The sequence below is a fragment of the Opisthocomus hoazin genome, chromosome 9 (genome assembly GCF_030867145.1).
Source record: "Opisthocomus hoazin isolate bOpiHoa1 chromosome 9, bOpiHoa1.hap1, whole genome shotgun sequence".
NCBI lineage: Eukaryota > Metazoa > Chordata > Aves > Opisthocomiformes > Opisthocomidae > Opisthocomus > Opisthocomus hoazin.
The window spans coordinates 41,324,122-41,352,063 of NC_134422.1; the positions used below are offsets into that span (position 1 = coordinate 41,324,122).

At 45.3% G+C, this 27,942-nt stretch overlaps 1 protein-coding gene across 1 annotated transcript; it reads right to left on the reverse strand.

The window, feature by feature from the left end:
- On the reverse strand, window positions 1-25,954 carry STAT1 (signal transducer and activator of transcription 1). The gene is made up of 24 exons (XM_075430051.1): window positions 25,874-25,954; window positions 23,451-23,579; window positions 22,655-22,799; window positions 21,293-21,391; window positions 19,289-19,384; window positions 18,482-18,560; window positions 17,305-17,396; window positions 16,532-16,683; window positions 16,104-16,262; window positions 15,205-15,297; window positions 14,705-14,764; window positions 13,567-13,596; window positions 13,389-13,482; window positions 12,441-12,479; window positions 11,838-11,921; window positions 11,219-11,317; window positions 10,584-10,719; window positions 8,717-8,772; window positions 7,605-7,699; window positions 5,179-5,318; window positions 3,620-3,805; window positions 2,917-2,992; window positions 2,373-2,475; window positions 1-1,833 (listed from the first exon to the last, which is right to left on the reverse strand). The coding sequence occupies exons 2-24, from the start codon at window positions 23,576-23,578 to the stop codon at window positions 1,810-1,812; spliced, it is 2,265 nt and encodes a 754-aa protein (XP_075286166.1). The 5' UTR covers window position 23,579; window positions 25,874-25,954; the 3' UTR covers window positions 1-1,809.
- Window positions 25,955-27,942: the final 1,988 nt, after the last annotated feature.

The following is a 27,942-nucleotide window of genomic DNA, read 5'->3' on the forward strand; positions in this document are numbered from 1 at the left end:
AAAGTGTCAACCTGACAGGTCCGTTTATTTAAAATGGCAAAAATAACCCAGTGGGGGAGAAAACCGCTGATATTAGAGCTATTGGCTGTGTAAAGACAAAGCCACGAGTAAGGCCACTGCTTCTAATATCACGAGAAGGTTTCACCCTGGCCGATAAAACTGAAGTACAAAAGCAAGGAAAACGAACTGCTGCATACAGACCACCAGCACGAGGCGTAGCTCAAGAAACAAGCGTTGGATTTGTGTGTCGCAGTGAAGGTACACATTCAGCTCCCTATAGTAAGTCTCCAGCTGTGATACTCTGTAGCCCTGTTACCCTCAGTCACCCAGGGCCCCCAAAATGTCAGTTTAGTGGTGCTTTCTATTTAAATATGTATGTCACCTGCTCTGGGGCCCTTCAGGTTTCCTTCCTCCCCAGCTTTTGCACAGAACGGAACCAGTGGTTATTTCCTGAGCAGCAGCTGCGTCTCAGAGGGGCTTCTGGAGGGCAGCTTGTCCAACCCCCCTGCTCAAGCAGGGCCACGTGGAGCTGGTCACTCAGGTCCCCTGCCTGAAGGTGTGGGACCCAGCGTGAGTGTTGGGCAGTCCCTCTGCTCAGCTGCCTTCTAATTAACCAGCTGCTTAAGACTGCCTTCCCTCTGAACTGTGTGTAGCTAATTATCTTCAAACATGCTGAGAAACAAAGCTGTTCCTCCTCTGGTGGAAGCACAGCTTCGTCCTTCAGGTCCTGAAGACTGCACATCCTGCAGCCACTGCTCAGTATAAATCTGATTTCTTTGCCTTACCCCGAATTGCAAAAGCACTTCCTTACCACAGCCTTTAGGGTCTCCTGCCCAGTCAGATCAACAATTAGACAGATGCCCTGGTTGTAGGGCACATGAGACACCGAAGTTCCATTCCACCTGTTATAACCTAAATGGGGTGGGTGTTGTTGTAAACGGTACGAGTGGTCAGATCCTCACCCTGGTAGATTGAGCACAGTGAGTAAAAACATACTCCAACCCCTTTCACGCTCTTAAGAGCAGGTTCTCGTTTTGTCCGACGCTGCTGCTAGACGGCGTGACTGCAGAGGCTTTAGTCTTCGCTGTGCACGTTGAGTCACAAGCTCAGCACGTGCCAGTGCAGCTTTCAGGTGGTGTCCTAAGAAGTGCTCTTCACGAGAAAGACTGTGCTGAACTTCCTGCAAGATGACCTTGCCTGAAGAAACAGGTAAAAATGAACTGCGGGCAACGTTTCTGGCCTGCGTTCTCTCAGTACGCCAAGCCCTTAGAAAAGATAAAACCAGGAGAGGCTTCAGCAGCACGTGGGGTCAGTGTGGCACACACCTGCAGGGTGTTCCCCTCCTTTCTGTGATGCAGACAAAAATTCAAAGCTGTGGAAATTCTCCAGAAGCAGTTATGCAGAAGGTGCAAGCTTTCTGAACAGAATCTCTGCAAAAGAACGAGCTTTCCTTTGAAGCCTACTATGTACAGCCAACTGCTTTCAACGTTACATTTAACTAATTCCTTTAAACAAAAAAAGCATGTTTCTGCCATCACTTCTGCTGAGGCCCTCTCGTTCCTCTCCTCCTCTCTGGCATGGCATCTTGCTAACTGGAAATTCTTTCACAAAGAACTTCTGAACAAGAAAAGTGCATGCAAGGAGGCCACTCAGACCGCTGTTTGTGTCGCCAGTAGCTGATAAATGCTACTGGCCCTTCCGGTTGAGGAACCAAAGAACTGAAGTGAAGCGTGTCACCAAGGCATTGACTGCAGAGCAGGATGCATAAGCTAATCAGCTGCGTTAACGATGCCGCAAGAAGCCCAGCCTTTAAGTCGAATACGCTGAACACATCTGCAACAAGAAGAGCACGTCAGGCAAACAAGCCAAGTCAAGCCCTAACACTCTAGTCTTTGCTACCCACAGAGCACGAGCAGGTCCTCCCCGAACAGCAGCAGAGTCACACTGTAGGATCAGACTGCCGTGGGGGCGGGGAAAGGCCATGCTTGAATCTGGATTTTTGTTCTGAAGCACGCCCCGGAAGGTTAACAGGCAGTGCCTCCCAGCTGCGTCCCTGCTCTAGCTTCCCTCCCCACCCAGACCTCGCCGGAAGCACCACAGCGTTACTGCTTCCTCCCTTCTTGTCTTCCCTCCCCCTGCAAGATGCACACTGGAAGCTTTGCTCTCCTGTTTTTTACCCCTATCGTCACAGACAGGAGGAAAAACAACTCGCAGCAACACGAGCCTAACTCTGGGTTCGCAGCTTCTCCCACGCGCTCGAAGGGACGCGTTCTGCAGCGTCAGCTGGTGTTCAGCTACGTTGGAAGGGAAGGAAAAGGAAAAAGCAAGTTCTGGCTCAACCCTCCCGCGGGAGGCTGCTCTGCGACACGTACCACAGTATCAATCTCTGCCGGGGACACGATCCGAGACACCTCATCGAACTCTTCAGGAGACATGGGGAGCAGATTTTCTGGAGACTGGAGCCGGGAAGGGTGGCTAACAGAAAGGGAAGAGCAGGGACAGACTGTCACTAAAGAAGTGAGGCACAGCTGGGGTACCGTGGCTGGCTCCGAGTCCCCAGGGGCCACGAATGAGGTCCCTTGTGAAGAAGACCTAGCCTGTGAGCGCTACACCACGCTTTGCAAAACCAGCACGGTGTTAAACGAGAGCTGGGACTACTCGGTCATCTACAGGCCAACAAGTCTTTAAGAACTTGCTTTTCAAGAAAGCATTTGCCAGTACAACTACCTGCAAGCTTCTAGCGTTTTTACCCAAAACTGGTGTTTCAAACACAGCACTGTATGAATATGGTGTGATCACATCCTTGAGGGGAAAGATTCAACAGGGGCACTTAGGCCTTAAATAGTGTGAAGGCACACGAGCTACAGCTAAAAAATTATTAGGTCCTAGAAACCCAGCATTTCTGTGGAAACTTACACTTCAGATACAGAGATTAACTCCGTCTTGATGTAGCCGTTGCCCTTGGGACTGTCCAAATCCATAGGCTCTGGTGCTTCAAGGAGAGAAAAAAAAAAAAAAGTTTTTTTTTTAGCATGTTTACCTCACATTGCCATCTTTATTTGTCAAAAATAAAGCCTGTAAGCCAGAGAATACACAAGTGTCTCTCTCACGTTTTACAGCACTGTGGTGAATTCATTCTGCTTTTTAGTCAGATTTTACTTTTAGCTTTTCCCCAGTAAAAAATGGGGAACAAAACCTCCCCTGAATTTTGATGTAGCTGCACCAACACATGCTGCCAGGCCCACGCAGCCAGGATCCGCCCTGCGTAACAGCGTCGTACGAGCCACGGTTCCAGCTGTCAGCGGGAACCCGCGGCTCTGAAATCTCGCCCAGGCAGACGCGAAAGCTGAATGAGGGCCGGCGACAATTACGTTTTCAGTTTTCGATCTGACCGGATCGCGTGTGGTGCGTCTTTAACAACAGACCTTTTCTTCACCTGCTGCAGCGTAGGTGCCTGCCCTCACCTTCCAGCTGAGCAGCACTCCAGCGTGGGCTAGGCTGCAAAGACGCTCCGTCCAGCTGCTCCCCTTTCTGGCCATGCCACAGAAATCAAACCGTGCCCACGTACCTCAAGAACAAACACCACGCTTAGGCTGCGTGAGCCATTTGTAGCACTCACCCTCCTTAGGCCTGGAGTAGTACTTGCCAAAGGCGTTGTCTTTGGGTATGTCTGGGTACAGAAATCTCAGTGGATTTTCAGGAATGTTTTCAGCTGCCATCACTTTGTAGTTGCGAATGATGTCAGGGAAAGTAACAGCAGAGAGCTCCTTCTTGGTGTACGGTTCTACCGAGTGGAACTGGGGCTCTGCGGATGACAGAAGCAGCAGCTCTTGAAGGTGGCTTCAAAGCTTTTTCTAAAACTGGCCAGGAAAGGCGCAGCCGCTTCCACAAAGTCAGCGGTGACGTGAGCAAAAGGCTCACCCGAATGACACCTACCGCGCTGCAGGTAAATACTTGGTCCTGTGCAGCCTGCTCTGGGTGACCCTGCTTTGGCAGGGGGTTGCACTGGGTGACCCACAGAGGTCCCTTCCAACCCCCACCATTCTGTGATTCTGTGACTGTCAAAGGGAGCACAATTGTTGTGTGGGGGGACAGCATACAGTGATGGTTTGGGAGTATTTTGTATTCGGAATGAATGGGGTGACCTCTCCATGGAAATATGTTATTAACTAATTTAAGTTATGCTACCTTTTCAACCTTCTTCCAAATTATATCATTTAAATTCTAGTATTAGGAAGTTTGAGCCTAACACACCGCTTGGGGCTCTTACGAATCAGAAGGAGAGACAGATAAGGCCTCCCTGCACGCTCCAAACACTACCACCCTTCTTTGCTCCATTTTTGGATGCCTTAGGTACGAAGGCAGCAAAGGGAAACAAGTCAATCAAGTACACTCAGCAGTTTCTCTGCTTGCTGTTGTAGGCTCATTGAAGTGAAGTGTCCACAGCTGCAGCACCCTGGCAGGTGGGTTGATTTAAGCAGTATGAGAAGGGAAGAACCCTGATTGGATACAGGGGAGATTATATCTTTTTGCAGCTTTTAAGTCCCTAGGCTTCCTTGAGAGAGGGTGAGAAACCAAGCTCTTCATCAGTCTCTCTTCTAGAAATGGGAGAAAGGAGAACTGCTAGAAAGATAAGGTAAGTGAAGATGTGGTTTACCTGGGGAGAATGTGGGAAGGAAGGAGCAGATATGTTGGACTGTGAGTTAAAGCAAGCTGCTTGGGAAAGGAGTGTTGACCATAAGGTGAAATAGTGGGAGAGAAGAGCAGAGGTGGCTGAATGTGGCTGTAGGGAACTCTTCCTGGGAGAGGCATCTCTGCTGGGGAAGGTGATGTGGGTTTGGAGGCAAATGCAGATGTGTGAGTATTAAAGGTGTCTTGCTAAGACAGAACCTAAGGAGGCAGGGGAGACAGCCTAGGCAGTCTGTCCTTGACAAACTTGCAGGCCAGAAGCAGCACCTGGGAAGCATTAGTAGTCCTAGCTGAGATCTTGAACAATCCACTGTGTGGCTTATGAGCTACTCCAAGTAAGGTGTGTGTCTGCTACTGCTTGTGAGGGTGGGGACTGCTAGGGTGCTGTATTGTGTTGGTTCTCCATGTGGATGACAAGAGCATAAAGTCTTCTCATTCTGATGTAAGCTTATATTTTGAAGACAAAGATGTCCTCTGTTACTGACTTACCATTTTGAGATCCTTCTACCCAAGTAAATGTGATTGCTCCCTCTCTGCTGCTTTCACTGAATCTTAGTAAAAATGTTCCTGGGCTCTGGTCCTTCAATAAAGCGCGTTCTTTCTCCTTACTGATGAAACCCATGATGCAGCTGCAATGTTGAAAAGAAAAAGTTGAGTTTACCCCTCAAAATGAAATCTAAGCTGTGCTGGGCTACCTAGGAAAACGAAAAAGCTTTTGTCACTTGAAAGAGCTGAGTTACTTGTAAAAGCCTCACAGAAGGCTTTGTCCTGCGAACAGCTGGAAAGGCAGCAGCAGGGCTGGCAGGCTGGAGCTGCCCTGTGGAAGCTGTGAATCACCACAGCTTCCCTTGGCACTTTTCCTTTTGCTTGGTGGCTTATACAAATATATTTTTTTGGAGCTCAGAACAAAAGAGATTGGTTTTAGCTGTCAAAGCCGGGCTGTGGAAGCAGAAGCGAAGTTGTGTGTGCGTGTGCAATATGGCCAGATCCCAGCTGGTGGTTTTAACTTTAAAAGTGTCTTAAGGAGCAGTTGTTTCTCCTCTTTGGCTGATGAAACAGAGTTTGCCAGCTACCAGATTGCACCCATACAGGTGTGTTTCATTCCTCGTGCATGTCCTCTAGGTGAGCTGTTGAGCTTGTGTGACTTCACCCACCCAAACTCACTATGCTTGGCAAATGTCACTGTGCAGGCAAGGAGGCCAGTGTGGCAACTGTAAGAGACAGATTGGTCTGAACAGGTATGAGGGAGGGAGTTGTACAGGCCAGCACACACCCTGGTCAAACTCCAACTGCTTTTTGTTTTTTTTCAGAAAAGTCACAATTTCTTTGTGTATTCCTTAAAATAGTCCATCAATAATGAAGCTTTGAGTACTACTACTACTGTCTTTCTGTGCATTAAGTTGGGGAAAGCGCTTTTTGCATAAAACCTACTAAATAATCATGACTTTGCTTACAACTTCAGGTGCTGTAAGCTATCCTGTTTATGGGGTTTGGTTTTGTGTTTGTTTTTTTTTTTTTTGAATGGCGTGCTTTAGGTAACAAGTGAGTTTGGTAGTAAAGGTGCTGTGTGTAATGGAAGTCTCTTGCCCTCCCATCCCTGAAGTATGAAGAAAGGCAAGTGTTCCTGAGGCTGTCGGGCTTCTGCGTACAATGGGAGTCTCTATCCTAATGAATACTACAGATTTTTCTCTTTCACACTCAAGTGTCTTTGCAGTTGGCAAGGTTTCCCTTCAGTTTCCCTTTTACCTGTCTAGAAAACAAAGATCTGTGGCTGTCCAATGAAGCCCCCCAAGAGAGGAGAAACGAACAGTCCTAAATCTCTGGTTTTGACTACATTCACCTCTTCTTTCTGTTAAATCCCAACCCAGGGATTGCTCTCATAACTGAGAGCAATGAGTAATGCTGCTCAAGATTGTTTCTGGAGGTGGCTTTGATGGCATACAATTCAGTAAGTGCATGGCTGTACTGAGGTGGAGCACCAAACAGAACTGCAACTCTGCTCCAATGATGGTGGCAGAAGTTCCCCCTGCACCAGAGTCCACTGAGCTAAGAAATCTGTAGGTTCCAGGCAGTGAAGCAAGGCTTGTGCTATAAAGGGCTTTGACAGAACTCCTCTGCAGCCAGGGGGAATAATGTGAAGTCTGCTCCTGAACACAGCAAGACAGAGCGATCCTGTGAACTTGTGGGACCCTGGGATGCTCCACTGTGAGCACACTGTTGATGGGGTTTCATAATGTGGCTACACTTAAAATGCAGTACTGTGACCTTGGTTAAGCCTGTTTCTGGCAGCAGTTACTTCTGAAATCGGCAATACCAGAACAAAAAGCTTACTAAACCAGTACTAAAGGGAAAACGGAAGTGGCTTTCCATCTAGCAGAGTCTTACTACTTAATAATAATTATTAAAATCAGTAAGGACTCCTCTCTGGACTCGAGTGCTGATACAGAAGTTCAGAGCCTGGCTGCTGCCACCTACCGGACGCTCACAGTAATGTCTGCTGGCGGGTAGGTGCGTTGTGTGGATTATTTTTTTTTAAGATGGATGATCACTTTGACTACTACTTTGTTGTACTTCAGTCTTTCCTGTCAAACACAAAAGAAGCTCTGTTCTAGGGTGTGCAAAGAACCCACTTACAGTGGGAGCAGAGACAAAAACCAAAAATCTAACATTCAAAGCCCTGCTCTGTGACTTAAATGGGACTTTTTAGTCATCTGACACGTTTGCTTTAAGCAGTTGCCTCATTAGGGGCTTTCTCACTACTAGAATTCACTTGCCTCAGATTATTCGGGTTGCAAGTTCCGCTTTACTGGATCCAAAGTATCTGCACAAACAACCTCACAACTGCAGGGTGCAATTCCTAGCTTAAATGAGAGGTCTGAGGCAATGACCACATCTTTAGCTTCATCAGGTCTTACCCATCATTCCAGAGACACAGGAGGTGTTTCTTAATAAGCTCCAGGATTCCTTCAATCCACAGCCAAAAGGGGAAATTTTTATCATTTATATTTTCCTGAAATTCAGAATATGGAAAGGCAGGGGTGGGAGGGGGGAGCAGGGATGATGAAACATGAGTTTTGTTAAGCGGAGAAGCAGCAAGCTCTCAATCCTGCCAGCATCTACTTGTTCTTGCTTTTTTTCTCCTCTCTTTCTTCTTTCCCACCCTCCTTGTATTCTCTTAAGATTCCCCCCCCCCTTTTCTGTTTCTCTACTCCAGAAGGACAGAAACTACTGGGAATGAAGCATGTACTGAATCCTAAGGCAAGAAGCAGCATGTGAGAAATGCCTGCCAGTCCATAGTAGCCACAAACGTGTGATCCATCACCTCTCTGCAACACCACTGGTCGAAGGGCAGAGAAAAGGCTCTGATTCCAGCCTGGGCACTGTCCTTACTGGGTCTCTTGGACATCCAAACTATCCCATGGGGCTTTCAACCAGACTGGCTAGCAAAACAGCTCGGAGACACTTTCTGTTCAGACTCTGGTTTCAATTCCTCACCCATGAGACACCCATATTAGTAAACCTGAGTACTTGCAGGTCACAAGAGCTTTGCACTTCCCCTGGAGTCTGCTCCTGCCTGCTGTCATCTCCTGCTTATCTATACCAGCTTACAATCTAAAGCCACAGAAAATGTGAGGAGTCCTCTTGTCCTGCTGCAGCCAGGGTTATGAAATCTCATGATGTCGCTTCCTGCCATCATGCTGACCCTCTTGGCTACCCTGTGCTAATCCTCACCCTAATCCAGTTGCCCCTGGTCTGAGAAATGTCCTTCACTATGACAGAGAAGAATCTTCTATGCAGTTTACATGGCTCAAAAACAATCTCGGTCATCTACTCCTTGCTATTCCAAGCCCTTTTTCCTCCTGCTGCTGCTACTTTCACCTCGCCACCAAAACCTCCCACAACCATGTAAGCTCTAGCATAATGAGGGTACACTGCTGAAAAAGAAAGCACCCTGGGGAAAAAAAAACCCCACAATTAACTAAGAGAAAGCCCTTCTTCCATCTCAATTTTTAAACTGAGTTCATACCTTGCAGAATCTTGTCCAAGGAATAAGGCCATCGTGAGATCCTCCACTTGTTGGCCCTGAACAGAAAAAATTGAGTTCAGTCATGGTCCATAAATTACTTAGGCTGAAAGGGAAGTACTTCTAGCACCAAGTTCTGCGTGTTTATTTACAACTCTGAGCTGTTGGACTAAGAAAGAAAAGAAATGGAAGGCTACTGTATTTTCACAGCTAGTGCAGGGAGAGCCTGCAAAGTTCCCCTCTGGAGAAGTTCACTACATCAGAGTGACTAGATATATTTGAACAGACCGTGTGTAATAAGAACCAACTCATTCAGGCACTTTCTCTGCTGTGCTACACCTAACGCTTGCCAGATTCAAAATGTTTCCAGGACAGAGACTGAAATCTTGCATGTTTCTTCTCCAGCAGAACAAGAAAACTGCAACCCATAAGCTTTGCTGTAGGAGCTCAGCAGATCCTACAGTAGCTTTCTGAGATTAAGCACTTTCCTGTCTCAATTCTGGTAGGCGTTTACCCCAGAAACTCTTGATTCTTTGGTCTGCCCCAACCACAGACTCATCTCATCCCTGTTGCAATCATTTCCCCCAGCCTCGTTTTTGTCAACAGTGTTTCATAACCACATCCGAACAGCAAAGAAAATCCTGTGCTGTGACCACAGTACTCAGATCTTTGCAGACTCTGACTATTCGGAACCAAATTCTTTCCATCTCTGATCATGCTATGGATTGCAATAAAGTCAGAATATGCTGCTTTTCCCTCTTATCTCCCTAAAAATAAATTGGGTTAGGGAGCTTGTTTCTGGTGCTGTTGGTGCTAAGAGACCAAGACTCTGTCAACTTCCATTTCGCAAAAACATCAGGCAAGTTGAATCCTGGCACCCTGTTAGGTTCTGTGTCCCCTTGCACTAAGGAAGCCTGAACATCAGTGTTCAACTACCTGAATTTTTTCAGTAGTGAAATAATTTTAGCTGAAAAGATTTAAATAGCATCCCTACTGTTACCAGAGCTTGACAAAATCTCTGAAATTCTGAAATGCAAGCTGACCATAGAAATATGTCAGTGGTGACTTTGTTTTCATGATGGTTAATTAACTAAAAAAAAAAAATTACTCTCCTTGCAGAATTCTGAAAAGTAAACTATTAAATCAGTAAGCTTATTGTCAGATCTTGTGTCTTGGGTAAATTACAGGAAGGGAATTGGAGACTGGACTGCTGTACTTGCCACCTAGACCCACTAATTTCAAATCCTTTTAAATGCTTCCTGAAACTTAAGGCTAGTGGAATATACTGGATCAGCAGTATTTTTATCTAGAGTCTACTATGAAAATTCAGTAGCAGTGTTGAGTGCCCTGCCTACTGGGCAAACTGACAAGGAGTCTGGAAATGAAACTCATGGCTGATTAGACTTTTACTAAGGACTGTGGTCTGGGAGATGTTCAGTTTGATATCCTTTCATAGTTTCACAGTGTTTACACCTTGATTTTGCAACAGTTTATGCAGAGCAAACCTCTGTTGTAGTTGGGGGCACACATTGAAGTTAAAATTAATGGAGGTGGATTTAAAAACCAAAACATCCCAAGAATCAGCCACCTCAGAGGTTGACTTCAGGCATTACTTCAGTAGCTCTTGAAAAGACAGAAGTAGCTCCAGTCTCCACTCACCTAATGCACAGAAGTTAGAACTGCAGATTTTTTTCATGCCCTGACCTTAATTTACAAACTTTGCCACACTGAAAGCTGGAACTGCTATTAAAGTGATATTGTGTGAGGGGGAAAATGTGTGGGAGGTAATGAAAACTTAAAATAGATTGCAGAAAAGATGTAGAATTAGCTTCAGTTCAAACAGGCCATCTGTGATGGCAGCAGACCATACCAAGTAGCTTCTCTCCCAGCATGCTCAGCTGATCTGCATTAAGTCCTCTCTTTGTTACAGAAGAAAACTGCCAGCTCAGAACTTCAGAAAGTTTACACCACTTTGCATAAGGCGGATTCAGAAAGAAGGACAAGTTCTAGAATGGAAGGGAAAAACACAATCTACAGTTAATAAACATTAATTTTGGAATGCCATTTGAATTTACAAAAGTGTGTTGCCAAAACAAAATGCAGATTTCAGAGTGGATGTCAGCCTGAGACAGCTCTGCAAAAGCTGGCTGCTATTCTGACAGGCACTCTTTACCAGGAGAAGCAATCTCTGGGACTCTGCTTTGGACACGTCTTCTCCAGTGGGTAGAATTCCTACATCACTGAAGTGCACTGTAATGGAATTCCTGAATGTTTATTTGGCTTCTCACTGTGTACTGTACATACTGAGTACAATGCATACTATCCGTATGGGGGTTTCAAACACTGGTCTGTTTAGGATAGGCAAGTAAGTCACTGTGCCTCCCTCTCTACACCAGAAAGCCATGAAGAATCATGTGCATGGAAAAAAGCAGCAGCCACTTGTATACAGACAAACATTGAAAACTGCACATAGTATTTCTGATGCAATTTTTTTTTTGCAAATACCTTGGGATCAGTAGACAGCATGTTGAACCATAAGATCGAAGCCCATCCGCTTGGAAGCTGGCTCACGTTTGAGATGACAACAATGGGAAGGGATGTGGTCTGAAAGGGAGACAGAAGGAAACAGTCAGACTAGCCTGTACTGCTGCTGCAGTCCTCCTCTAGATTAACCACAAGCCTATTTCCATTGTAATTCTCTGCTTACACAGCCTTAACTTGTTCACTCGAAATCTGTACGTAGGGGAGAAAATGTCAGTATGGTGAAGTACTAGAAAGACTTAGGTGATTTTTGTCTGATAAAGACCTTCATCTAGTGTCAGTTATGATAGCACTGATGGTAACAGTAGAGTTCATAGCATATTGCTTCTGAAATGAATGGAAAATTAGACCTAGAGAACCAACCCTGTGTTTTAAGCTATGGGACACTTTGCAAAGCACTTCTACTCTTATTCACCCAGAGATCTGACAGCATTCTCGCTGTGTGTGTCTACACAGAGATGTTGTGTGAAGTATCATTTGTATTTTGAAATAACTGAAAGTGCTTGATATCCCAGGACTTAAAGTTTAGATTGTCCACATGAGTGAGTGACATACAGGAGTTTCTGTTTCATCTAAGACGTACCTCTAGGTCTATGACCAAGCCAGGCTGGCACAGCTGTGTCTCAAAACTCAGAGAGTGAAGTTCTTCTGTTACAATGAGAGGACCCTGTAAAAAATAATAATAAAAAAAAGAGATAGGAAAAAGGGAACCTTTCAGGGACTGAAAATTGCTTGGGGGAAAGGTAAGAGAATTTATCATGGGTAAAAACCTTTTTCTGCCTGTGGTTACTTGTTCTAGACCTCAGACAGAGTTTACAGGTTAAAGCCAAGTGATAATGCCAACTTCCTAAAACTCCCTGTTAGAACAGGTACTCTATAGGCACCTTTGGTGGTTTTTTTTTCTTTGGCTCCTACCTAGTAGCCATAGAAAAATCAGTCCTTGCCAGAAAGTCCTGTTAAAGCTAGATGCCAGTGACAGAGAGTCTGGAGGGACACTATTCTGGCAGTAGTTCTCACTTGTGGACACCTCCTACAGGGATGACTTCCTAGAAACACTGAATTCCTCTCTTATTGATCTGTCATCCTGTGTGTTTCTTCGTGGGGCTGAGCAGAGCATGGTCTTAAATGCCTCAATGCCTTTTCAGTATTATGCAAAAGATTTACAGACAGGGTTAGTGCTTCTTACCTCATTTGTTCTTCCTGCATTTTTCTGTTCTTTCAGTTGCTGCAAAAGAACAAAAAAAGCCTGTCACTCGTTTTCCTCAGCCACAAATGAAAGTGGTAGAGGATGAGCATGCAAACCTTTCCTAGTTGCTCAACTATGCCAATTTGCCACACCAGTGTCTGATTCTATTTGGTTCTAAGCTGCAGAAGCCAAAGGATTAAACTGCAGGTAACTACTGTTTTATAAACTGTTGATCTGTGAAAACAGATATTGCACCATTAAGACGTGATCCCTTTATGTAACAGGCCTGCTAAGAACAGAAGCAGTGTGAAATCAGGAAGGATCAGATGAAATACTGGTTTATCAAAGTACCCCTCTGAAGTGCACAATAAGCTCCAGACGGTGGCTGTTCTGGACAATGAAGGGAGGAAGGGAGACTTCCATGTTCACTGGTTCAGGACTTGCATTTTTCCTTTCCTGTTGTAACGATGGAACCAACCTGATTTATCTCACAATCTGCATATCAAAAGTGCTGTATAGTCTGCTGAAGGCACTGAATTTCTTGTAGCTGTCCATTCCTAGACAACTTTAGTCTTCCAGACTCAAAGCTTTTTGAACTACTCCAAGCCTTCCTACCTATGGGCCTTCCTCTGAAAGGCCCAAACCAGCATTTCTAGGTGTCTTTTTCTTCCTCCTCCAAAGAACTCATTGCAACATAAGCTACAGGGCAGCAAATACTCTTGTTTGCTTTTCAGGCCCTATTTCAGTGACAAAAGCAATAGCATTTCAACTGAACCAGGCCAAAGATTTCAAAAAGGGAAGAACAAAGAAAAAGTAGAGATGATCCCAGTTCCTCTTACACAAAAGTAAACAATGACTTCAGTAACAAAAGTGATTTGTCTCCTTCCTACCACACCTTCTACCTACACAATTAAATGGATGTGTCAATAAAAGAAAAAAAAACCTTACCAAATGCCTGAACTCTGCTGCTAAACTTCCATTAGTAGATTCTTCCATGTTCATTACTTTTGTGTTTGTTCCCAAAATATTAAATTTCCTGAACCTTCACAATGAGAGAAAAGAATTAAGAGTCCGAAATTCATTGAAAGAACCCAACACTAATATACCGAACTGTGATGCCACATACCCTTTGACTGAGTTCTTCTCACTTACATCTCTGTCAAAAAAAAGAAAAAAAGACAAAATAGATCTTAAGGATTCTGCCACAGACAGAGAAAATGTGTGTGTGTTTTAGTGGCTGACTGAGAACTGGTAAAATGCTTCTGTGCAAAGGAAGTGGCAATTGGTTCAAGCAGTCAAAATAAATATTGTGCTACACAGGCTGTTTCTTACTGAGGCTTAGATTTTGCTATGGGGCCTTATAATCACAGGAAGTAATTTCTTTTACTACATGGGTTTTAACTCTTGCTCTGAGAAGGGAATTATACAGTACTGACATTCTAAATCTGGTTTCAAACCATACTTGTTGAATAAATTGCTGGATCACTTGAATTGGTTTTCCCACCACTCAGGTTTCTACTGAGTTGCATTATATCTGCTTCAAGTGAACAGAATGCCCTTAAAGACCTGAATGGGCAAAGACTCGCTTGGTTTCTTAAAAGCACAGCCACTGTTGTTATTTTGGAGAGCCTGTTACATTTCCCTGCCCTTAAAGCAAGTGCTAAATTCATCTGAATGTATTGCTTACAAAAGATTGGCAGTGGTCTGTTTAGATCTGCTCTAAGTTTTTCACTGAGAACATGTTGATTCGAAGATGGAATGTTTCTTACAATCCCCTCTATCATTGTCATATGTTCAAGGTGGACTGTTTATACCCCCAATTCAAAGAGAGCTTTAGGATAGCTAGATTCCTCACTAGAGTCTGCACAAAAAGATGTTTTAGAGACATGACTGAATTATGTGACTGGAAACAGTGGAGTTCAATTCTAAGCTTTTATCTAGTGCCAGCCCAAGTGAAGCACCCATGACAGAAGTGGTTTTGCAGTGCACGTGCTGCCCAAGTGCTGCTCTGTGCCTACTAGCAGTAGTGAGCTCGAGTGGAGCTGGTGGCAAGAAGCTGAGGCTGGCTGGCTGTACCTTGTGAAGTCTCATCTCCAATGGCAGGGAGAGACCCTGGAGCAAGGGCATGGGTAAGAAAAAGGGAGGATGTACCTGCTGCCATGGAGAACCAGCCTGTTCCTGGCCAACTCAACTGCCTGTTGGATTTCTGAATGCAGGGACCGCTTACCATTAATGTACACAGGAATGAGAAAAATGCAACATACTTATCAAATAAAACTTTCACTTTCAAGTTGTAGTTCAATTCCTGCAACTTCACCAGCAATCTGGAAAGAGAAATTTTGTTAAAATGACTACAGTTGTAAAAGACAGGTTCTGTTCTATCGTATCGCTTGTCACAGATATACTTAAGCTGTGCCTCTCGGAGCCACGCAGAGGCTCCAAGCTTGTGCCACACATAACAGCATTTAGAGAGGGAACTAGATGGGCAAATGAGTTCTTCTTTTGCAGGAGAAAGTGGTCTGCATGTGTCTGTTCTGTTTGGTTGTGTTTCTTATACACTTAATACCCCCCTCCCCTTCTGGTAAAGCGTAAATGCTGAATGGAAGCCAAACTTTGCTAGAAGATATTCCCCTGCCACATGGCACTTTCCTCCTCCTGACCTTGGCAGCTGGGCTACAGAGTAAGATGTGCAGTCCTCTCAGCTGCAGGAAGCTAATGACATGAAAGGCTTACCAAAAACAAGAAGGGGGAAGGGGAAACATACCTCAGCTTTACAGTAAACTGTACTCCTGTCTTCAGGACTAATGGCCTCTGAGGATGTGTTGGCATGCAAGGCTGCCGCTCCACCACAAAGGAGCTATGGAAAGAACAGATGAAAGGCATTTTGATTTATCAATGTTGTCTTTAAGGAACAAGGAACTGCATAAAAAGTGAACTCTGAAAGAATGGTGGTTTACCAGTGGTACTATACACTTCATTCATTCAGTTTCAATCCACACAGAGGTCTCTGCGTTAAGTTTCTTTCATTTGTATCAACAGGGCTAGAAATTTAATTGCATAAGGGCTAGCTTTTCCTAAATATACTGATGGCTTGAGGAGGGAGAGTGTTACCTCAAACTTCCCTGAAATCAAATGTCTTGTAAACACTGTGATGTGACTAGCATAATCCAAGTGAGGAGTGTTGCTTTGTTTGCTAAATTCTTAGGGTGACCACAGTGCTATGTAACAGAGAGAGGGCCAGCCTCCCTACACTGGAGACAAAGAGGACGTGTCTGGAGACAAAGGGCTGGAGAACCTAGTGTGTATGGATCTTGGGCGTAGCTTGGTGCGGATGGTTTGTTGCCTCCATTTACCTGAACTTTGCAGGGCTGGAGCTTAAAGCAAGAAATGGACTACCAGGCTAGGAGCTTGATTCTGTAATCAATGCATGTTGTAGCACAGCTCCTGTTAACTTCAGTGATACCTGATCACAAACCCTTTCCACCCGTGGAAACCCTACACAGGGTAAATCTCAAAAATGGTCATTTAGTTTAATGCTTGTGACAAACTTAGGAAGATCTCAGAAAACGCAAAGTTAGCGTGCAGGAAATATTGAGGGAACAGAAGGGAAGGTGCTCTCTGTCCATTTATTCACACAAACACAAAAAGACCCTTGTTTGTTACCTCTGGATGAGTTGTTTGAAAAGACTGTATGTTCGGTCCTGCAGCACTTGTTTATTTTTTGTGATGGGATCAGGGTCATAGGTAAACTTCTGTTCTAGTTCCTCAAGCTTCTTGAGCTGCTGACGAACTTGCTGTAGACTTTCAGCAACAATGGTGAACCTACAATTACACAATCTTATTACTTTTAGCATGTTTTTTTATTGCAATAACATTGAGATGCCAGCCAGGTGACTGTCCCTAAGGACGAGGCAGTGCACAGAGCACTCTTCTTGCTCAGTGGAGACGTGGTGAGGTAATAAAATCAATTAAATGTAGTTACACTGTGACAGAATGAAAATGCATAACACAATCAGTATATTTCACAGATCTGGTGTTCCTTCATAATATGCTTTAAGTTCCTGTTCAATGCAATCCTTGACCAGACTTACCAGTTCTGTAGCTGGTCAAGGCAGGCGTTGGGTGGGCCACCAATGCATGCAGTCTGCTGCCTGTGTTTCCACTCCACCAGCTCCTCGTTAATAAGAGCACTCTGTGTGTGCTCTGTGGTGTTGAGCAGCTGTATTATCTTGTTCACTACTTCCTACAGAGAATATTAAATTACCCTGTTTATTAAAAATACTTCACAGAGGAAAACTAAGTACTGTTTTAGCTAAGGTCATCTGTCTTGCAAAACTCTGCAAGGACCTCAAAGTAATAGTTTCTGTCAACAGAGGATGTTTTCTACAAACACCCACTTCTCTTTAGCTGGAGTATTTGCCAGATTAAGTAGAGAAACAATGGCAAAACAAAGCATATTCAGTATCACTGAATTCTGAAGAGCCAGTGTCTCACATCCACATATGTCCCAAGTATCTATCTGGGATGACCTCGAGCTTGCTGTAGATTTGAGCACTGCAATGAGGGTGAGCACATCTAACTCTAATACAGCTGCAAATATTTTAATAATTTTTTTATCTCAAGAACATCTTTTCACTCTCATTCTTCTAGCTTTACTTGACAGAGTTTGATAAAAGTTGCTAGAAGAGAAATAAAATTGCTTACAGAGATTCTAGATTTTCAGTCAGGATGGAAAGAATGAAATCTTAGTTCAACTGACAGTTGGAGAAATATTTTTATGTAATTCATTACATCAACCCAATGAAAATGAATACGTGTTCAGAAGGAACTGCTATTGCCTTCTGAAAGAAAACTTGAGTGCTACCTTTCTTTTGAGGTCAAGTGATAAAAACATCTTCTGGAGATTCATCTGTTCTTTCTTATACTCCTCCTGCGACACACTATTGGACTCGTGCTCTGTAAAATAAATCCAAATTGTGGAGGTGAGGCTGAAGCAGCGTTGAAGTATGGGTGGGGGAAAACACAGGGGGGAGGAGGGGACCTGCCTGCCTAATGTCAAGTGAAGTGTATCTTTAAAGCTTAAGGGAGGAAACATTTACTGCCTCCTAGGTATTTTTGATTCCTCCTTTCCGCTTTCTGAAAGGACAGAGTCTACACTTAAAGCACTAATACAAGGAAAAGCCACTGTCCCAGTTAAGTAATTTGAGATGTGAGCTTGCTTGCTTTTTGGAGCAAGAACCTGATTTAAAATAATGATTACATTGTGTAAAGATACAGACTGAGCGATTTGTTCACATGCTGACTTCAGACATGAGTCGTTCATGTTACTTAACCTGGCAACAGAGGTTAACTTATTTCAAGGCAGGATGTTTACAGCCAGGCTGACAGACCCTACCATAGTTGCCCTAGCTGCTACCTCTGCTGCCTACTGACCTGAAGTTAGAGGTTCCCTGTCTGCCTCGCAGATGTGCTACCTGCCACCAAGTACAAAGAGCAAGGTTGTGGCTCAGTGCTCCCCTCAGTATCTTCTGAACATGTCCCTCTTCTGAGGGACAATCAACTGTCAATTTGTGCTGGAAACTGAGGCCTTTGCTAGAACAAAGCAGTCAAAAAGACAGGTCTATATAATGAAACCAGTGTGGGCTGCAGCTGCATATGCCTCCCTCTACACAAGAGCCTACAAAACTTGAAGCAGGAAGGCATTTGTGAAATACAAGATGGCAAAGAGAAGCCTAAACTTAACTACTTAGGTGTATGGTTGAATAGTCACACAGTCTATAGGGTTTGCTATTTCTAGTAGCAGAGGGACGTAAAGGTCAAAGGAATGCTGCATTAACAAAAAGGCTCCTTTACTTGTAAGGACAGAGGCAGAGAATGCATTTTCAGGAGTTTAGGTTTCAGCATAAAGCAGAATTAATGAAGGAGGGACATTACCAGTAAGTTTCGCTGCCTATCATTAGGTTTAGTTTCCTGACATGAGACAGCAGAGTTTACTCTTACAAACTACATGCGATAGGGTATGTCTCCAATAAACTGCTCACCTCTGTTCTGCAAGGTTTTACACTTAAAGTCATATTCATCTTGCATATCCTCTAAAGTCTTGATGTCTTGCTCTACATCCTATAAAGCACAAAAGAAGGTGACCACAATGATTCAATACTTAGAAGTAGTCTTGCAGTACATCAGATTAGGAACTGCCTGGTACCAGCCCTTTACAGAGATGAAGTCCAGTTTTGTAGCAATGCCTTTTTCTGGAACTCCCTAACAGGAAATATCCCTAGACTTAATCACCTTCTATTCACTCTCCCTCCCTCTTCTCAGCTAACTAAAATCTGTTAATTATAAAATACGGAAAAGCCTTCATTGTCTAGCCATGTAAGTCCACAGAGTTTAGGATAACCCAGGCTACAGTGCAAAAACTTGGAACAGCGCACAGCATTTTAAACCAACATCCATATTCTTAGGTATTGCTTGGAGAAAGGCTTTTTGTTAAGACAATACACATCTATATGCTAAATGAAAATCTATCTTCTGGTTAACAACAAACTGGTCAGTATATGATTTCTTAACAGTTCTTCCTCAGTGGCCCGTATTTCAGATGGTTAAAATGTTTTTGTTGCTAAAACTAAGGCACAAGAAATTTCACCTTGCTATACCAGTCAAATCCCACTCTGTATTATGGTGCTACTGACAAATAATCACTTTCTATTTGCAGACAATCACTGGTTATAGACTTGAAAAACAAACCATGACCTTATGTTTGTAATTTCAGAAAGTCTTGTGGACAGAAAGCTTTTCAACATCCATGAATCAACAAACACCACTTTAAATAGCTGTACTATACTTACTACAACGCTGTTTTTCACAGCCTTAACTTTCGCATCAAGCTCCTTCTGTTTGTCCAGCATCCCAATCACTGTGTTCTGTATGCTCCCCACTTCCATCTGAGGGAAACAAGAGGAACAACAACAGATGTCAAACTGGAGTGACCTGCGACAGCAAATACTGCTTTCATTAATGTGAGTTAGTGCCTTTTGTTGTCAGCAACAACCTGATGACCTGTGGCTTGATCTGATAAATCATACGAAGGTTTTATAATGTAAGATCAAGTTCAGGTGAATTTGCAAGACAGAAAGGAGGATGAAAAATGTCTGTGTGGTGGTGCTGCATTTTTTTATCATAGCAATATCAAGCTACAAACTTATTCTGTTTTCTCTCTGCACAAATCCATTCTTTTGTTGGCTTATCTTTGTGTATCTTCTAAATGTACTTCAAGAAAACAACCACCCTGCAGGCTGGATGACATCTACATCAAGTGTTAGATTCATCCATACAGGATACGGGGAGAAATGGGCTAAGGGCAAGAACAAGATAGGCCTGTGTGCAGGCAAAGGGGGTAACCTGGTATGGCATTCCTTTCCTACAGGGCATTCAAGCACATTTTAGATCTCTATAGGGTGTCTCTGAAAGCTCACCTCAACATCATTCAGGAAGTTTATTGCATGACATGGCTCAGGGAGAGTCGCAGTAATTGGTAGGACAGGATTTTTCATTCCATATGTTAACAGTACTATTGGTGCTAGAAACCTGCTGTTCCTCCAATGCGGGACAGTCAGGTACGCATTGTTGCTCTGATTAATGCTTCAACTTAAGCTAAGATTATGTAAAGTATTCATTTTGGTAAACTGCCAAAGGTCCCCCATCATAGACTTAAGTCAGACTGTTAAGGCAATCTGAGCATACTCTAATGTTCAGGATACTCCAGTTTTTATAATGCTTCTAATTGTGCTTGCTCTGCATCTTATCTTCTCAGCTTTGGGAAATGAGTGTTTCCCAGAAAGCAGGGGTAGGCCATGGTGCTGTACCTAGTACCAACAGTAAGTGCAGGAGGACTTATTTCCCTTTTTGATGACCCAGATACACTGCATGCTGGAAAGGCAGCTGTGAGTGCTTACGTCGTATGCCAGAACAGAAGCTGAACAGCTGCGCTGCAGCTACAAGGGCTCTGCCAGTCTCATTTTTAGAGGAGCTGTTCTGGACACAGTTGCATTAGGCCCCTTGTTGCAAGCCTATGCCTGAGCGCTCTTCCCATTCTACCAACACGTGCTCAAAAGCTTGCCCTAAAGGGAAGTATTTCAGTATTAGAACTGAACATGCTTGGTCAGTCATCGCTTTATTATTACACAAGTGGATTACAGCTAGCTATACAATTTGCATGCCTTTCTCAACTGCAGAAATTTTTTTTATTGCAAAACAGTTCCCCTTGCAAAGGGGGACAAAAAAAAATGAAAAGCCAGAGAACAGATGAAGGAGGAAAAGAGTACAGCTTCACCTATGGTTCAGAGGAAAGAAATGGGCTCCATTTGAAAAAAAACAAAAATAGAAAGAAATACTTTGAGATAACTGGGAAGGGAAGCTATCTATCATTTTCCCAGAGAGACAGTCCAGACATGCATTGAGGCTAGGCTGCTTAATGCAGAGTAAATTCAGGAGTAAAATACAGAAGAAAAAGTTAAAATCTTGGTGAAATAAGGCAAGCACTAATTATTAAATTGTAGTAAAATCTGAGTGCATCAGGTTGTACTACAGAAGTATTAAAAAACAGTGTAGCTTTTGCATCACTCAAGGAATACAGATTACTTCCTGGCCATTTCCCCTCAAATGCTTCATCCAGCACAAACAAGCCATGCTGTCCACCTGGTACGTATCAGTGTTTGCCCTTCTGTCTGCAAGAAACATACTGTTGGGCAGAGAGGACAGCCTGCTTCCTCTTTTGGTGTTCTTCCACTCCTTCTGTCCCAAATAACAGGAAAGGGTAGGTACAACTGCAGCAGACATTCCAAGACTGTTACCTGATTTGACAGCTGGGCGCTGTTCAGTATTTTCCTCTCTTCTTTCAGACAGTTGTAGATGATCATTGCCATGTGTATTGGGTCTTCTTGGAAGTTATCCTGGCATTAGAGACAGTCTATTGTTAAAGTTCACATCCATATTTCTTTTTGTCCTTCAGTAAACTGATTGGCAAAACGATTAGCGGGTGACTGTGAGCCTCGGGGCACATGCTGATCATAGCATGCTCCAAGACTACAGGGAGTGTGACAGCTGCAATAACCTCCAAGAATGAGTTTCTGTTGTAGTTCATTAGTGTACAGGGAGATGGGCCTCAGCACAAAATAACGGGAAAGGGTCAGAGACAATTCTGGGAGAAGCGAGATACTACCCTACAGTCCCAGAAAGAGCTCATCCTCTGTCTCGAGCCACCCTCCCACACCTTTGAAGCATAGCTGCTGGTTTTGAAGGGTGGCTGTTTTAGTTTGGCAGCTATGGCTCTTACTCAGTGATGTAAAGGAGGTGTTAGCTGCCATTTATAACAAGCAGTCAAGGCTGGATACAAATTCAACCTTAGTGCTTTACACACATACAAAGCTGAAACATGCTGTGGATTGAGCACTGCCCTGCTCAGCCCGGGGTGGTGCTGCCCCAGGGCTTCGTTGAGCTGCACCAGCCTTCTTGACTGATCTTTCATTTCTGATCTATAGTTACTGTCAGCCTGGTCATGTTCTCCTCTCCTCAGAAAACAGTCCCCTAGTCTCCTGCTTGTGAGGAGAAGCTAGGTGTGTGGGCAAATAGGCTGTGGAGAAGGCGACTCTGTGGAAGATCCACTGGCACAGAGCCCTGCAGGGAGGAGGGGGGGACTAACTAACAAAAGTCCACCAAGGATCTGTTCTGCACTGCTTCTTGCTACCAATTTCTCTGGCTCTCTTGTCTGTCAGTACAATATGGTGCATGGAAGTGCTGTGTAATGACAAGTCCTTTGCTATTAACTATAGTTCTGCAGTTACATGGGAAGGATTTCTTTCCCTGTGTTTCTTCTGCATCAGAAGCTTATTAGGGCACCAAGGAAACCAGCTGGGGAAGGGGTGGGGTAAATGAAACTACATTTGAGTAAGCACTCCAAATACATATAGTAAAGCCCCCACAAACTACAATTTTCTTTTTCCTAGAGTTTTCAAACTGTAACTGTACTGATAATGAAACAGTAACTTTTTAACTGTAAAACAAAAACAGAGCAACAATTGAATTCTGGCTTTTAAATTGAGATTCTCACACTTTGTCTGAGAAAATCCCTCACGGCAGGGTAGCCTGCTTAGAGGCATCCAGTTGCACTATTTAAGCAATTCAAGCAAATGTACAGGCATATACCACAGCCATACCTGAAGATTACGCTTGCTTTTCCTTATGTTGTGTTGCAGCAGAAAGTTGTTTTCGATCAAGAATCTACTAAATTGATCATCAAGCTGTGACAGCAGGTCATGGAATAACACCGTAGCAAAAGATACGTTGTTGGCTGCATGTTCCCTAGAATAATTTAAAGCATGCTTGTGTTAAATACACTTTCAATACAGCATTCAAGAAATGCATACAGGAATATTTTATTCTTAATCCCCAACTCCAGCTGCAGTAGGTGCAAGCAGTTAAGAACTACCTTCAAACATAACACAGTTTCATTCTCTTGACTCTTACTTTATTTTGCTTGGTATAGAAACATTGTCTTCCTCTGTATGATTCTTGCCGCATTCTGTGCAACTTTGTTTGCTCATGCCATGCACATCAAGACGCTCAAAGTGAACCTGATGCACGTGTGTGGTGTACTGCTCTTCTCAAAGAAGGCATTCCACAGAAACCTTGGCAAAAGTTCAACGTCTGTGATCAGCAAGACTGAGCTGCCAAGGTAGTAACTGATCGCTCTTAAAACTGCCACTTTTGTCACAGACCAGCTGAGGGAAACATGAGACAGTATGCCTGGTGCTCGAGGTGTCGGGCCCCTCTAGAAAGCCCTGAAGCTTTCCGAGGCAGCAACACAGGCTACAGCACCCACGCAGCTACTGAAGTGTCCTACCAGCAAAGGCTCACCTAGCAGCTTGCTTCCCCAGTGTTCTCCTGCTGCCTGAACCACACACATGGGAACACTGGTCATCACGCAACCTGAAGGCCAATTTATGTGCTTACCAATCCTGGTTTTCCAGCCACTGGGCCAGGTACTGCCTGATCTCCATAGGAAAGCTGTCATCGTATAGCTGGTGAACTTGCTCCAAAAACTTGGAATCAAGTTGCTGTAGCTGATACCACTGAGTCATCCTGAGGAGGAGGGGGTGGAAAAAAAAAAATCAGTGTAAATGTTTAAGTAGTGTTTGGACTGAACTGGTGAAAAGTAACTCATTTAAAGCATTCATGAACAATGGCATAATTGGAGGAGTAGGAAGGAAAAGTGTTTCCAGTGAACAAAAACATTTTACGTTCAGCTGTAGCAATTTTAGAAAGCTAATCACTAAAACAGAATACAACTTCTGTGTTTAATTTAAAAATGAGAAAAAACTAAAAATTGCAAATCAAGACAGTGCGTTATTGGATGAAAAAATAACTCAAAGCTATATTACCCTTTTCTGGGAGCGCTTGCATTTATTTCCTTTGAACCTCTTGTCACAGCATTTAGGGTACTGGTAGTGTTACTGTTCTCTGGCTTAGGGAGATGGGAATGAGCACCTGTGTGTCTGGTAGCTGTACCCTGCAGGATCGAGATCCTGTATGTGGAGTTTCCCCTTTTGTTGGTGCAGATGTATTCCCCATCACCAAGAGGTGGAAAAAGTGTGAGTGGAAAATCAAAGAAACATCTGGGGGCCCACATTTTCAGGTGCTGTTTGTGTCCTCAACTTACCTGCTCTGAAAATGGGCTAGATTTCAAGGTGCTTTAAATGGAGAAGTATTGGAGAGCTTTTTTTTCTACTATATGCTTTAGTTCCCATGATCAAATTTTCAGGCTATATTAAGTAATGTCTGCAGCAGACACGGGTTACTTGAAATGAACTGATACGACTGAGAGAAGCCACGCTGTACAACAACGCTTCTGTGACAGAGTGGCTGATGGTTGGACTTGATGATCTTAGAGGTATTTTCCAACCTTAATGATTCTATGTATGTTCTGATAGGTGGTCTCTGGCTGCAGATCTGTTGCCGTCTCCTCACTGGGCTGCAGGTTAGCACCTTGTAGTGGAAATGGCAGGTAAAGGTATGTCCAAGGAACAGTCCAGGCAGAGAATACAGGTGGTGAGATGCAAGTCCACTTGCATGTGCAATGTTGTGGTGTTTGTTTTTTTTTTTTTGTTTAAAAAAGAGTGGTAGAACCTATGCATGAAACAGGGCAGCATGGGGGTGAAGGGCTATCTTTTACGTGGCTTTCTGGCAAAGCCCGTTAGTGTTTGTATGCCAGTTTCCTCGGCTGCCGAGTGACGTGTACGCCATGTTTGAGAAGCGAGTGAGAGTTAAAAGTGCTATCACGTTTAAAGCGAGGGCTTTGAGGACTTTGATGCATGTGGGGTGCAGATTACCGGTAACAAAGCATTTGAGTCTGCTGTAGTGGCAGCAAGGCAAACAGTTAAATGTGAGGGAAACTGGAAGAATTTGTCTAGATGTGCGAATTTAGATAATGGATGTTTTTTCCCCTAGTGCTTAAATGAAGATGTACTCCAATCTTCCTATGTCTTAAAGCAACCAGACTGGGAAAGGATTTAGGAGTGGTGGCAGAGAACTGTCTGAAGAGGCAGTTACAGAGTAACATGATAATCAGGCTGAGGGAGTTGGGGCTGTTCAGCCTGGAGAAGAGAAGGCTCCAGGGTGACCTTAGAGCAGCTGCCAGTGACTGAAGGGGCCTGCAGGAAGGATGGAGAGGGGCTTTTCACAAGGGTGTGCAGTGATAGGACAAGGGGGAATGGCTGTAAACTAAAAGAGGGCAGATTTAGATCGGGTATTAGGAAGAAATTCTTCCCCCTGAGGGTGGTGAAACACTGGCCCAGGCTGCCCAGAGAAGCTGTGGCTGCCCCCTCCCTGGCAGTGTCCAAGGCCAGGTTGGATGGAGCTCTGAGCACCCTGGGCTGGTGGGAGATGTCCCTGCTCATGGCAGGGGGGTTGGAACCAGATGATCTTTGAGGGCCCTTCCAACCCAAACCATTCTATGATAATGCAGCAGACATGATCCTTGGCGATGCAAGCAGGGGAAAAACACCAAAAAAAGTGGGAAAGCAGCCCCTTTTGCGCAGTAGGCATCGGAGAGAGCCCGACGCGGGGAGAGAGGGCTCAGCCTGCCGCTGCCCAGCCGACGCGTGAGGCGGTGCGGGGTGGCAAGCCCGTTTCGCCGCCCTGCCTTCCCTCGGGCCCAGGGGTGTCTCTGGAGAAAAGGGGCCCTGCTGGCGGCTGTGCAGGGCCTGCGCGCCCCGCTAACGCCCCGGCCCCCCCTCGCTGCCCACTAACCGCGCTTAACCCCGCCGCCCCCCGGCAATCCCCTTCTCAGCCCCGGCCTGTCCCGGTACCCCGGGCGGCCATGTCAACCCCGCCAGTCCTGTCAGCCGCGACCCTTAGCCCCCCCTGCCCGCACTTACTCGTGGGAACGACGCCACGCTCCAGCTCCGCACCGCGACCCTCGCTCGCGCCGAGAAATACCCGCAGAGCCGCCGAGCCGGGGGGTGGGCTGGCGGCGGGGCCAATCGGAACCCCGGCCCCCGCGGCCTCGGCCAATGGGAGCCGGCGGCGGCGGGCTGCCCCCCCCACAGCCCCTTTCCCTTCCGCGTTGGGGAGGGCGGGGTGTTCCCGGCGCGGCGCTCCCTCCCGCCGAGGGGCCGCTGCGGGTCCCGGGGTTCGCGGGGAGACGCTGCCCAGCGCTATTAACCCGGCGCCAGGGCCTCCGTTCCTGTCGGCTTCCGCCTCTCCCAGCGCTGCCGGGAAGGGAGCGAGAAGCTGTTGCTGGAAGTAGGATGCGTGCGCAGGTGTAACGGGGGGCGGGGGGGGGAGCCCGGGCGGTGTAAGCGGTGCCGCCCGGGGGTCCCGGTTAGGAGCGGAGACTGTTAGGAGGTGACTCCCGCCGCCCCCGGGAGGAGAGGCACCGAAGCGCCAAGCCCCGGGCGACCGCCTCGGGGAGCGCGCGGGGCCGCCTGAGGGAGCGCGCGGCGGCGGGAGGGGCGCGGCGGCGCGGGAACAGCCGCGTCACGTGACTTCGGGGAAAGGCGGCGGGGAGCGAGAAAGGGGCGGCCGAGGGGAAGGCGAAAGCGAAAGCTGCGGACAGGGCTGCCCTCCCTTTCTCCCTCCCTTCCTGCCTCCTCTCCTCCCCGGGCAGCCGCAGGGCACAGGAGCCCCGCAGGGCGGCCGTTGTCTCGGGAGGAAAGGCGGAGTGCGGCAGAAGGTTGCACACACGCAGCAGGAGCCCGGGTTTCCATCCGAGCTACGGAAGCTTTGGAGCTCGACAGGAGGCGGCTGAGTGTTTGAATCGTTCCCGGCTTTCTGTCAGTTTGGGAATTTTCTCCCCACTGATTATCAAAAGAGGTTTCATTTTCTTTCGTGTGGGCTTGCTTTCAACAGCCGTGTTCGCGAGGACGCTGTGGGACACGCATGATCTTGTTCTTGTCTCCTGTGTGACACCGCAACAAAGAGTGGAAGGATTGGAAGTCCAGGCTTTGGTGCAGGTCTCCAGGATAGCTGGATCCTTCTTGGCATCCTTTGTAACCCCCTCTCGCCTCAGATGGAGGAGACAGTTCTCGGTGGAAGAAACAAAGTCTGTTTGGTAAACTTTGTGGGGTGAAATGCTACCCAGTAGTGAATATAAATGTGGCTATAAATAAAAGCTATAGTACAAGGTAACTGACAGTATTTACATTTGTTTAACTACAACCATTAAGGCGATGTGGCAAGACACAAAGCACAATTATGTGATTTTTTTACAAAATTTTTTTCACCCCTTGTTATTTTTTTACTTTGCTGCTGCAAAGCAGTGGAAGCACAAGCACTGTTAGTGAAAGTACTTGAAAGCAGATGTTTTGTTTCTCCTGGCAGTATCTGAGGCATCCCTTTTAGCGTGTTTTTCTCTCCCCTCCTGCCTCCCCGGTCATTTTACAAGGAACCGTATTCCTGCTCATAGTGGCATAAGGACAAATTTCTCGCTTTTTAAATGGAAACAGGCTTCAGCTGTACATGTGTATCATCTAGAAAATGATAATGCCTCTAATGTTCCTTTAAACTATCAGACTGGTTTGAAGTAATATGCCTTTCAATTGAATGTTAAACCTACCCCTTGCAAAGTCTGTTTAAAAGGACAGCAGAAATTATAATGCCAAAATCTGATCCACAGTGCTGTTCAGTAACACAAAATATGTTGTCTTCAGCTCAAGGCTTGAGAGTCCTGAAGAGCTGCATTGCACGGGGAGAAGGGAGGAAAGAGAGAGAAGATTGATTCATGTGCTGTGTCTCTAGCTTTTTTACAGTACTTCTCGTGAAGGTTAGATGGTCAAAAGCACAGGGTACCCCCCCATTTTGTTTGTATTAAGGTTGTGAGAGCAGGTTAGAATAAGAAGGTGTGCACTAGGCTGATGCACGGTGGAGTTACTCTTGCTACTTTAAAAGTCTGTATTACTGCTTGTAGTTCAGACTTGAGATCAACAAAAAGATGGCAAGAATCTGC